The following is a 13,435-nucleotide window of genomic DNA, read 5'->3' on the forward strand; positions in this document are numbered from 1 at the left end:
GAGAAATACACTTTAAAAATCACTCTGTAATTAAGAGTTAGCCTGCTCCATCCAACACCACCCACAAGGAGTATTTCCAGTTTAAACAAGGGTTTTGGCCATTTCTTGGAAAGGTATCAGTGCTCTGCTTTCCTTCAAAAAGACAGCAGATAAACTTTTGATCTCTGCCAATTCTGTGGAACTGGGCAAGGCTGCAGAGTCTCTCTCAGTGGAATGCTGTACTGGATCCCTGACCTTCAACACTTACTGCTGCCATCAAGGTTTCAGGCTCCAGCTGAGGGGGAAGTTGTTCCCCCCGCCCCCCCCCCCCCGCAACACTTTCCTTTCGAGAAACTGACTTTCCAGCTTTAAGAGATGGGTTTGCAAGCAAAAGATGAGCCTATTTCAGACAAAGACGACTCTTCACATGGCTTTCTACAGCTGAACAATGGTATTTTCACTCTAAACTTTATCCTCAAAGATACTGAGTTCAGACAAGTTACAGACAGACATGGGATAGCCTTAGCCCAGCTGAAGCTGACACTGGCCACATCTTCCCTAATCAGTTATCATGAATGGCTAATAGTCCATATTTCCAAGTTGGTGCATGAATGTCATCCTTGTTGAATCGGCTGTATGCAGCCACTCCTATTTTAAGGTCTCCAGTTCATTAAGAAAGAATAAAAAAATTTCAAAAGAAAAACAATTTTATTAGAAAAAGCTAACATACTGCAACATATTTGGCATACTGCTGAGATAAGACCTTCTCATATCTCTGAAGGTTTCTAGCTTGAAAAACAGAAAACCAGACTGCTTTTCCTTTGGAGACCATGAAATAAAAAAAAAAAAACAAACCCTCTTGAAATTTTTAAAATTCAGAGTTGACAAAACCATACAAAACATATCAAACAGTGAAAACAGCTAATTCTTGTGTGTGTCTGAACTTAGCTGCCAAGTCTGAGGTCCCCAGCCTCTTCCTACAGCCTGATATATTGCTACAGCACAGATCTAGAACCTCTTCCTACCAGCAAGCAATGCTCTCCAGAACGGGGGAAGAACTTTGACATCTGGATAAAGAACTTTAATAGCGCAAGTAAGGGGTTTCAAGTGCACCACAGAAGCATTGGAAAAAACCCAAACCCCTCATATCGAAAACAACAATACTGAAAAATGAAGGTCAACATTCATTTAAGCAAAGCAGGCTTCCCTGTTCCTTTGTAAAGAAAAAGTAAGCCAAGGCATCTTAAAGCAAGCAAGCAAGCAGGTACAAATCTATGAGTGAAGATAAAATAATTAATAAAGATACATTTGGAGTTTGTGTGTCCTGCTGTGAATTTGCAGTTACTTTTAAATTAGACTTAGAATATATTACAGAAATATTTCAACTGTAACTATGCTTTCTAATTAGTGAAAGTCAAACTTCTGCACTAGTGTATCTTCAGAAAGAGCATATGCACTCCATGGACAGAAAAATAGGCAATCCAAAAGCCGAGACACAAAAATCAGCACTGAAGTGTGGAGTTCCCTCTACTGGTACTCCCTTGAAATTTCATGGCTTGTTGATTTTTTTTATTCAGCGTTCACTTTGAACATTTTCACTGCAGGAAAACTAGCAAGATAGTTTTCTCAATGAAAGAACATGTTTTAAAACAGCTCTTGAAAAATTATAGTTTTAGTCAATTTTAAGAAAGCCAGCTACCTCCCAGCATTACAACTCACTGCATTTGCCACAACTCTTCAACTGTGCCTCTTCTCTAAGTGCTACGCTGCATGGAAACACATCTATTTTGTTTTAGAGTGCTGAATAAAACCTAAAGCTCACTTACGAGTGAGGATATGTTACTATCTATTAGTTGCAAAGCGACTAGTGCTTGTTGCATGTTGATGCACGCACTTCCTCAACAATAGAAACGTTTTATTTGGTGAGAATCACTCAGCAATTCTTTTAATGGGCACAGACGTTAATTACATGTTAAGACAGTCCAGGATCCTACTGCTAAGACACACATTCAAAAAATAACCCCAAAGAATACAAGCTTGTAAATGGAGAAACTATTCTGTACCCATTCAACAGGCCAGACTTCAAGGAAAACATTTCACACCTAAAGCCTTTATATAAACTCTACCTATAAAAAAAAGTACAGAACTTCACGTGAGATCCATGAAGCAGAAAGGACATCCTAAACCAACTACACACCTGTTTCTTAATTGCAACACCAAAATGAGTCTGATGTTTTGACAGGTGCTAGAAATATATGGGAAGGGACAAATATTGTCATAATTATTAGTTTTATCATTTTACTTGTGGAACATTCCGTATCTATAAGTTACACAGAGGACTGAGGAGAGTCTTCTGTCAAAGTCCTAGGTCACCAAACCGCATGGTTCAGTTTACCCTTCCATTCTTAGGAATCAGGTCTGTTCTTCAGAAAGTCGCTTCCTCCAGTTCAGTCTTTGGCTTTAACTTTTCAACTTATGCCCTGGTGATCTTTTTCTTTCAGCTCATGAACTGATTCCCATCCTATTTTAGAGTTCTATGATAACTTGAAATATGAACTACAGTACTATGAATTTCATATTTAAATTTAATTATTAAATTTAAGACTTTTGATCATTCAAGAACTTCTGACCTAAAATAGCATACACATTCACTCCTCACATTTCATGCCACCCTTAGAAAAAGAAGAAAAAAAGGCAACAAAGAACATTTACCTTGTGGACGTGCTTGCCTTCTCCACTGTGGACATGAGTCTTGCAAACGCATCAGTCACTCTGTTGCTTGCATTGGAAGTTTCCAGTTTTGAGGTTGTCAATTCATACAACTCAGGATCCACACCTTATAGTATAAAACGATAGTCAGTGATGGTTGGAGGCAAGTATAGCCATAATTAGCCACAGACCAACTTGCTAGAGACTGTTTTCTGTAAACATCTGAATCATTTATAATTTCAAGATACATGAAAAGGACGTGACAGAACATGTCGGCATTTCTGAAACACTGTCCTCTCTCCCCACCCTTTTTCAGTAGCTTTTATAGTTGTACTACAAAACACACACACATTGGCTCAAGTCTGGCATACAGGGTCTCAGTCTAAGAGTAAACAAAAATTTGATTTACCTTTTAGAGTGAAACAGCTGTAAAAACATCAGCTGTGTTAAAATGAATTGTTTCAATTACTTCAACTCAACTGTTTGTATGAAAAGAATGCTGTGTGTTAACAGGGACCAACTCCTCAATGAGAGATGACACACAGCACTGGCATGTATTAGAGTGCGTTTAGTATCTTGCTTTCCACAAGAGGTTGTGTTAAATTTTTTTGAATTGAGGAAAAGCAGCTTTTATGATACATACAAGTGGAATGGCATTAGAAAAGTTACATACTAACATGTATAATGCTCCCCAAACTTTTAGTCTATGCTTCCTTTTCATGTTTCAAGTATTTATAAAGCATCAAGTATCTGGATGTTTCAGCCTTGATTTCCTAGTTTCAGGTATCTTAAGTCAGATGCTAAATTTTGACATCACACACATTGTGAATGGATTTCAAATTTTATCAGCGGAGGTCATTCTGAAAACAATGCAAACAATGGAAACCTGCATCCAAAAAAATACACATGTATGGGTGAGATTCTACCTGTTTAATATCAAGCATCACATCTCAGTAAGAAGTAGCTCTAGAATTTCCAGATATTAAGTATGTTTTCTTTAAAAAAATCTCTAGGAATTAGAATTATCAAAATAAATCAAGAGGAAAGGCTGTTACAACACATTTTGCTGCTCAGAAGCATTTTAAATTGGTGATATAGTGATATATAGGATTGGTGATAGTTTCAGCTATTTTATGCTTCATGGGTTTAAATGAAGTGTGCATATGCGCCATCTACAATTATAAATATTTTTTAAAAATAGCATAGAGTTTTTGTACAGAAGCATCATGTTTTATAGACACCTGCATTCTGAACAAGTGTAACGCTAGTGCCAGCTGGTTTGGACAACACAGAAGCATTTCATACTACTACAGAATAAACGCTGCAAATACTTGGATGTGATGGTCCCATGTAGCTACCTAATATAAAACCAGCATTTATAAACTCATGCGCTGATGATTTTACCCAGTTTACTTGCCTGGATCAAGACACTTTTAGAAGTACTCCTGAAATACTGAAAGATTACTAAATAAAAAAAAAAATGCCTGTGCCTGTTGTCCTGCCTTTTCCACCCAGTAATGGCAGTACTATGTGCACAGACAGGTGAGGTTAATAATCCTCATGCCTGCTTTGCATGAACTCTCCCCAAGCTGTGTCTTGACCATTCGTCATTTGTGCACAAGTTAAGCACTCTTTCATTGTTAGGAAACTAAGCTGACCAAAAAGTAAAATTAAGAAAATCATCTGGTTAAGATGCAGGAGCGGGGGGGGGGGGGGGAGAAGATTTGCTCTATTTAATATGAGTTGATTAGAAATGAATCACTTCTCCTTTCAACCTAGATATTTTAAGTCTGGATTTTCAAAGTTAATTTCATCCAGTTTCATGCAAAACATCAAAATATGTGCTGTCCTGAGACCAGTATACCAAGACTTTAAGTACTGTCAGATGTTTACAGAACTTGGAAATAGGAAAAAGCCCAGCTATTCCATAAAATATCCACTTTCAAACAGGGAGAGGAAGACTTGAAGAAATACACTTTGACTTGCAGAAGCCTGTGAAATCCCATTAAGGTACAAATTGTAAGACTAATTGAAACAAGGAGTCCTTTGACATGCAACTCTGCAACAAATGTTAAATGCAACCTTATAAGTTACATCATTTAGATATTCACATTTACGGTCCTGAATTCATTTTCATTGTAGTGCGATGTCACCGCTCAATTTACTGTTCTTTAGGCAGCTCTTACTCAGCTACATTTATGTTAAACTATCAACATGAAAAATAAACCAATACGCTAAATCTGTGGGAACACACTAGAAATGAGTAACTCCCTGTTCATGATGTAGAATGTAAATTTTAATAAAAAGTGATTTCGGCTACTGATGAAATCAGACTGAGAAGAATACAGCTTAGATCTATAGTAAGTAAAATCACGGTCTTCGCAGAAAGAACAAACTTTTATCAGTAATAGAAGTTTCTTCTTTAAGCCAAAAGATCTAACAATTTGTCTTTCAGTTATTTTAGTTATTTTTAAGAGTTGCATATTCTCCCTTTTATTCAAATGATTAGAGAATATTTAAGGAAGGCACTGCAAAACCTTAATGAGATATTGAAGGAAAGTTAGCCAACCAAACCCCACACAAAGCTCCTAAACACACACACAAACACACGAGCTGCAAGCCAAGAAACAAATGACTTTCCCAGAAACAAGTCAGGAGGAAAGAAAAGCCAAAACCAAACAAATAAAAAGAGGCACTATAGGGCATACCAAGGAAGGTGATAATACCTGTAACTTGATGAAACAACATCAACAACATAAAAAAATGCAATAGAAGGCTAACGGAGTATCTCTCCAGTAATCACTTCAAGTGTGCGCGCCATCAGGACACAAGAACGTACCCGACTGCACGAGCAGTACATGTACTGGGTACTGACGATTTTATGTCGATAGACTTGCACACGCTTACAAAAGAAGCTGTAAGACTCAAGCATCTTGAATTTGCTACCTATTACTTCCACGACAAACCTGCCGTTTTTCATCTGATAATGACATTTCTCAAGGGTGCAATAAAAAGACATTTGGAATGCGATGCCATAAAATTGTCGTAAGTGATAAGATTTCAAAACTAAAAAAGCAGATTTTTAAAAACAAAAAATACAAGAATAATTATAAACACTTATTTGAAATGTGGGAAAACCCCAAACCTCTCAAAAATTGATTTTTTAAAATTAAAATCACTAAGGGGGGGTGGGGGGGGAAACCCTGTCCTATAAAGAAAGTGATTATCATGGCTTCAGGCATTGTATTGAAGGGCTATTTGCCTTATCTATTTAACCTATGCACTGGGATAAATTCCCCAAATGTTCCCTTAAATTCCTGCAGAAATTTATTCAAAGTGTAGGTTTTTCACAAGCTCGCGCAAAATACTCAGAGCATGTCAAAACCACGCGATAAGTGAATTCAATTACTTTCACGTATTATTCAATAGAGAGAGTGGTGTTTTTGTCTCCTTCTAAAGGGAGTAAATTGCAGATAAAGTGCTTTGGTTTTATAATTAACATGAACTTCTGATGTCCCACAAACATGCAACTACCCTTGTTTTCTATTATGAATGTTGTTAAAACACTTTTTTCACTTTATCATTAATATTAGTAGTTCACACAAAGAAAAAAATTACAACCACCTGGTAGCAGCAAACACCAACGGGGTTGTGATATGTTAAGGCCCATAACTTTATATTCACACATCATTTCCAAATAACATCGTATCCTGTAATCTGGAGACACTCCTTCAGAAGAGAGCAAGCCTCATTTTTTGGGAATCGCCACATCTACAGCATTTTTCAATTTTTCTGAAGTGCTCAGGAAAGTAAACTTTCAAAATTTCTCATTTGAAACAAGTGTTTTAACATCTTATTTGCAAGAGCATAAGAGCCATTCATTACTTCAGCATGTGACAAATACAGATCTGACAGTACCTTTTAAATACTTCGCACTCGATACAAAACATCAGAAAACAGAACACAGATTAAAGGAAAAACATAGTAGAAAGACATTTTAGAGAAATGCAATGTAAAATTTCTCCTTGTTTATAGGAAAGTCAAGTGATGTGCTCATGCTTTTAGTAAGTCGTTATAATATCACATTTGTGGTTTTAACACTCTGCTGACCTGGGATTGTGGTGGTGCTGCTAGAGCTACTGTCATCCACGGGCCCAAAGAAATCAAGGTTCAGAAGAGTGGAACCTCCACTAGCTTGAAATTCAGTGACCGTGTTGGTAGGCAGCCATATAGAAGGTAAGCCAAGGGAGGGGTTTATGTGTAAAAAGGGGTAAGACACACACTTGAACATGCAAGTTATAATTAGTACTCAGTACGCAATTTAAAAATTGACATGAAAACAATGCTTACAGTATTAGTTTGTACCTTCTAAAATGTTAACAACTTAATTCAGTGCACATTTCCTCATGTACAATGCAGCAAGGAAATCAACACTAGTAACTTTAAAATAGAAATATTTATTTCAGTCTAAAAAATGAAAGAGAACCAGCACGACCCAGAGAGAAAGATGTGATCAGTTAAAGGGAAACAATATATAGGTCAATTGATAGTTAGAATATAGTGGGCTTTTTCTGCCCTCAGTGAAGTTGAAAACCATTCTTTCATCAGGAAGACTTAGCAGATCCCCAAATAGCAAAGAAGCAAAAAAAACCCTTTAGAGTTTTATTTAGCAGCTTTAAGCTATTAATAATCATTATCTTAAAGCAGTGTGAACACAGGGTAGCAAATATCTGTCTTATATCCAGTTCCTCACTGGTAAATTATACTGTTCCCCTTTAGTACTAAAACAGAAATCAAACCAAGGTACATTTTGAAAGAAGTTGTTTGTTAAAAAGAAAGCATGATGATTGACTGAAGTAATAAGACACCAGACAACAGCAAAAGGGTCCATCCAGGCTTTCCTTCAGCACCATGATATTACTATCCAAACTCTTAATATCCCACATGTTCTGATACAACACCGTGAGGCAACACCAGTGCGCTAAGAGATGAAGTTTATTTTAGCCTGCTTTTGAACAACTTATGTGTCATGAATTAACTGCTGTTAGCAGGCTCCTCATAAAGGTATCAGTTTCTTTACAGGTTTCTAGTCTGTCAATCAAACAAGTTTCCAAAACTTGTTTTATTTACTTTGCATGCACTTACATTTCTGAGACTGGAGGCGGTGGCACAACTCACTTTGCTATTAAAATAGACATAGGTGAAGGGTCTTTTACGTGATAACTATATACATTTACAGATAAAAATAAGTTGGTAGCTACCTCTTTTAATTTAATATATCAGCTATAATTAGCTCTTGAGTGTAAGCAAAAGTGATAACAGATGAAGTCACGTTTTTGAAATATAAAATTATCTGTAAATCTGAAAACTTTCAGCTCAAGAAGTGTATCTTTTGCAAACAGTTTGTGGTTAAAATATTGTGCTTTGAAGTAGCCACTATACACAAGTTTGTCATTCAAAGGATGTCTAAAGAGAGAGTTCATTGGTGAAAAATACTTTTAAGAAGTAAGACTTGTCAATCTAAAATGCTCATTTGTTCAGAGTTTCATTATAATCTGCAGTTATGTATATAATGAAGTGTTAATATTGCCACTGTGTCATTAGCATATGGCAGGAATCTAAAATAATGCTTAACTTAATATTTTTCAGACTACATAATACTTCACGTAGGGGCACAGTTAATCAGAAAGAAAGCCTGAATTTCCAAAGTTAGGAGTAAGAAATAAATATTATATATATATATATATATATGTGTGTGTGTGTGTGTGTGTGTGTATTTAAAAAAAAAAATAATCAGCAGATAGATGTTTGTCTGAACTTTGTAGCTTTCTTATCTCTAGCTCTGGTGCTAGAGACTCTACGGAGAGACGTACCATCTAAAGGGTTAGTAAGGCCACTGCTACTCCAGTCAAACTGGACAGGTGGTAGAGATTCCTAGAGTTGAAAAGTCAGAAATCAGATTTTATAGTCAGTTCAGGTTACAACAATGCAAAGCAGTTCAAACAACAGATTCTTTAGCATCTAAATATTAAAAAGAAAACTAAATGAGCAAGCCCCAACTTTTGGGAGGTGTGTATTTTTATAATATGCACTAAAGATTCAAAGTAGATTTGTTCTACCACAAGAAGTCTCATTAAATTCTGAACAGTACAGATTAAGTAACTTCTAATTCAAACAGGATTTGCAAATTAACTAAAACATATGAATTGAATAAAAAAACCTTAAGGCATAGTTGAAAGTTAAACTACTATTACTTTCATGGAAGATAAGTCATTTTGCATAAGAAATTATGTATACACAATTATAGGGCAAATTTAGAATAGGGTTATTAGTGAAAGCTGTCTGTAAATCCATGCTTTGTCCTGATTATATATATAATCAGTTATTTACCATCAAATAGCCCATGAGCCTTTTGGTTTGTTTTGCTTTTAAGAGACATAATCCCTACATGCGAGGGACAAACTATCAACACCCTCCCCAGTCCACCCCCTTTAAAAAAAAATAAAATCCTGTGACTTATTATCCTTTAATGATTAACTCATTCCAATATAGAAACAAACCATTGGTAACAATGCTTGAACAAGAGGAGCATGGAAACCTTGACTCCTTCTGGGAGCCCATCCTTGCCTTTTCCTTTCCTCTTGTTACGTCTTTTGCACACACACAGGTAAATCAAGCAAGCAGCAGGAACCATGCTTTACGGGGAAAGTGTGTTCAGGTGCAGTGTAACCTGCAAGTGCTGTCCGCCTATATTCTGAGGATACGAACTGATGGGACAGTACAAAAAAATGTCTGAAGTAAGTTGATCTTGCTACTTCTATGCATTACGTTTCGGCTCTCTCCCCAGTGAAGTCAACTGGCAAGAAGTGCTGGGAAAGGATGGGCCTTCAACTTCTAACAGAACAACCAGACTTATGGAAGAAAAGCCATGGAAGTTCTCTGCAGCGTTGTTCAAAACACATCAGTAGTTGTCAAGCTTCCAGTGGCTCAGACATACCTTCTCTTTGCTTCTGTAGAAAGTCAGGCTTTAATTTTTTTTTTTTTACTTTTAAAAAAAACTTTTAACAATCCAACACTGAAAAAATATGCAGATTCACAAATCGAGACTATAGCAACCTGAGCTAGCTTTGTACAATTAAGCTAACTGTAAGAGACTTTTGCTAGGTGATAGATGTTTACAGAAAAAAAATGAAGGGAGCTAGAGATTTCTGTATTTACTTGTAGTAAAAGCCTTGCCTAGAAAAAAAAAAAATCTTTCCTACCTAATGACTTGGAAATATTTCCAGTACGGAGCACAACAAGAACAGTATTCACTCCATGGAGCTTAAGGAGCTGATGCTACATTTTTTACTTTGCTTTGGTAATGAAATTACTGGCATTGAAATGATTTGCATGGAAACATAATAGCAGTGTGGAAGCTACACCTGATGAAGTAATGATCACTATCATCAGTAGCTTGTTTAAAGTTTGTCACACCTAAAATATATTAACATTAAAAGGGGGTTTTACAAAAAAAAGAAAAAAAAAAAAAGGACAATTTAGTAGCTTTCTGCCCTGAGGAAAATGAACTCAAATTGAAACAAAGTAGCTTCCTACCAACTCTCACTTAGTGAGGAAAACACCCACTACATTTTGCATCAAAAGACCGAGTCAGAAGTCATGAGTGTGACAGAATTGCATGGAAAAGGTGGTACCAACGGCTGGCAAAGCTTTTCCCTGTAATGACGACTTGAGTCTCAAATTTGCTACAGAGAGAGGACAAAGGATGTGATGAATTCTTCCTAAAATGGGAAAAAAAAAAATACAACTGACTCCAAATGAGTAAGAGTATATTAAGTGTATTAGTCTGCCCTGGGGGATGAGGCCATTCTGCTGACTTCAACCACTTGCAAAAGATGGGGGTGGCAAGTAGAGCAGACCCCGTCTATACGGGATGCTGGCAAGCCCTGGTCTATACAACAGCAAACAAAGTGAAAGGAGAGGGCAGAGGCAAAAGCCAATTAAACAGAAAGGAAAAAACTTTTCTGTTTCTAGCGACCTTGTCTCCAAGAAAACTAACTATACTGGGACACCTGAACACAGCATTGAAGTCTCAGACAACGGGAACATGCCCTGCAAATGGGAATACAATGTTTTGTCTTTCAGAGATTGCAAGGTTCCTAGACTTGTGCATTTACAACCAGTATTTTAATCACATGCTTTAAGGAAAAGCGCCCAATCTAGAAGGATACTGAGAATCAGGGCAAACTGCTCTCACTCCTCCCTCCATCTTAGATTACAGGACATGGTACAGAAATGAAAAAGTATCCTCAGCTGTCAGACTATTACTCTGAATGTTAAGGAAGTGAGAAAAAGGAAACTAAAATGCCTGCCGGTTTTACTGCATCATATTTCACTTTTATCAAAGTGAGAAATGTTTTCACACAGTAATTTTAGAATGGTATTATGTAAGAGCTTTTATAATCCAAAGGAGTAAAATGTAAATGTTTGTCTCTGTGCCAATAATTACCCAAGGAAAATTAAACAAAGAAAAAAAAAAAAAAGGAAGTATTTTTCTGTCTTAAAGCTGGGGGGGGGGAGGGGGGGGAAGAGATTAGAAGGGCTTGTAATGCAAATATAGTATCATTATTTAGATAGAGCCCACAAATGAGCATCATAAACATTTCAGGAAAAGGTTTACAAGGAAGTAATTCATACATTTCATTGTGTGTATTCATTGGCAAAATTACAACAGTTCTGAAAATTATTTTTCTCAGACACCACCTTTAAGCAACTGTCACATCTGATAGAATAGCAAGTTCTGTAATATCTCTTACCTGCAAATCTTTCTCCCTTACTCTGTCAACAAAGCTACATATATTCTTGGATCTTTCTCATATGTATAACTGGAGGGCAGTTCCATGATGGAGCCTTTGGCTGGTGGCCAATAATATGGTAGTTTGCGCCTGTCATTGTTAGAAGTCCTGATGGTCCCTTATGTAATTAAAAGTGTTTTTAAAGACTGTCACCCCATGGGGTTTAATTACGGTTCAGTCCCTAACAGCCAGCAAGTGCAAGATACATATTGTATTATCAACTGTTCTCTAATTCAGTGGCTGACATGCATGCAGATGTGCTGCAATAGGCACCTGCAGAAAAGAATTACGGGTAATTTTCTTCTAGAAAGGTCCGGGTGGGTAATTTTCTTCTAGAAAGGTCCGGGTCACCGCAGATTTCTATTCCAATATAAAACTTACTAAGCAAAACTAGGCAGGTAAGAAATCCCAAAGTTATCCTGTACGCTGGGACAAAGGCACCACTAGGCTCTACTGAAGAAACATAGTCCCAAATAGAGAGAAGAGGATGCTTTGAAGCAATATCAAAAGAGCAGAAATATCTAGAGAACTTTTTGCAAAAAAGCCAAAGAGAATAAGATAAATAAACTTAAACTATGGTAGCCGGAAAACAGTATCAAAACAAGAGAAAGCAGTCAACATTAAGTCTAGACAGCAACCTTTTTAACAAACACTGGAAGATATTTTAATCATGCTGCCTGAAGACTTGGCCACGGTGTAGAAGTCCACTATAGCAGATACTGTAAAACAGAAGAGAAGGGCACCTATCTCAGGTTTCACAATCAAGGGTTGCCTATTTGAGCAGCCATTCTCTCTTACACCTGATGTGCCCTGATAGAGCCTTTTACTCCAGACCCGTGAAGTCTTTGAGACACCGTGCTTAGATAAAGACAACAGTAATCAAATCAGGGGACTATTTCATATTCTGTTTACTGTCTTACAGTTATGAGCACAGAGGAACAGAGAAATAAACTCCCCAATTGTCAAGATAAACAACAGATCAAAAAAGAATTTAGACACTACCTTCAAATGTAAAACAGAATGAGTCTACAAAAGTCATCTTTATACAATAAACTAATGCGATAGCACAGTCAGTAACTTAACTTGCCCGAAAGGAGAAATTATCATTTTGAAAACCTTGTCCTTACAGCTCAGATGGAAATTTGTCCACTGTATTTCCACAGTGTAACCAACCCACTGAGAGCCTCTGCAGGGAAGGAGGCCAAAACATAGAGTTTATATAATCACTAGGAAAAATTATTGCAGCTCATTTGCTGCTTTTTTCCTCATTCTTTTGATTTCTAATGCTCTTCATTTTAAATCTCTGCATGCTTTCCTCTGTTCGCCTACAACGAAAAAACTAAGGAGGCATTTCTGTGTTTTTACAAATGTTCTTTCCACTCCTACTTCTGCATCATCACAGTCTTTCTTCCACAATCCTATTCCCTCAGTAGGAAGTCATACATACACATGCACAGACCCTGATCTGTATACAAGTCCCATAAATGCCGGCTTTCAAGGGAGAACTCTTCTCCTTTCTTTAGCAAAGCACAGGAATCTATTAACCAGAGCCCCTCTTTTCAACAAGAAAACCGACATGCTGATGTTTCTGAATATAAGACTGACCAACCATCATTGCCACCTGAAAATGCAGGATTCTAGAAGTTTTACCCAGTTAATGTGTAATTACTTAGTTAAGCTTAAAGATACCCATGTTGTTGTATCTAAATTACCCGTGTTTACAATAAGAAGTTTCAGGGTCAACTAAAATTGCCTATAATATTTCTATTGCATACTTATCAATGTTTATAGTACAGTTCCTAATGAAATGTTTACCATAATTTGGGCACATTGTCTTAATACCACTACAATCTGGAATATTCCTAAGAGGCAGTCTGCACAATGTGAAGTGA

The 13,435-nt window shown here is 36.8% G+C and overlaps 1 protein-coding gene across 8 annotated transcripts in view; it reads right to left on the reverse strand.

The window, feature by feature from the left end:
• AFTPH (aftiphilin) overlaps positions 1-13,435 on the reverse strand; it is a 71,536-nt gene that overhangs the window by 26,843 nt on the left and 31,258 nt on the right. For 2 of the 8 annotated variants that reach the window (XR_015708883.1, XM_087777090.1), the window contains exons 7-9: positions 8,562-8,622; positions 6,799-6,882; positions 2,692-2,815 (exon numbers count right to left, since the gene is read on the reverse strand). Coding sequence is in view for 5 of the 8 variants with exons in the window: in XM_087777090.1 (XP_087633216.1) it covers positions 2,692-2,815; positions 6,799-6,882; positions 8,562-8,622 (269 nt within the window). In the remaining 3 variants the exon portion in view is untranslated. Of the gene's footprint in view, positions 1-2,691; positions 2,816-6,798; positions 6,971-8,561; positions 8,623-9,246; positions 9,699-10,265; positions 10,470-13,435 lie in introns of those variants that run through there. The other 6 variants (XR_015708884.1, XM_087777091.1, XM_087777092.1 and 3 more) reach the window with 5 other exon arrangements.

The sequence above is a fragment of the Nipponia nippon genome, unplaced genomic scaffold, assembly GCF_047370975.1.
Source record: "Nipponia nippon isolate SJK-2023a ecotype South Korea unplaced genomic scaffold, ASM4737097v1 scaffold_4, whole genome shotgun sequence".
Taxonomy (NCBI): Eukaryota; Metazoa; Chordata; class Aves; order Pelecaniformes; family Threskiornithidae; genus Nipponia; species Nipponia nippon.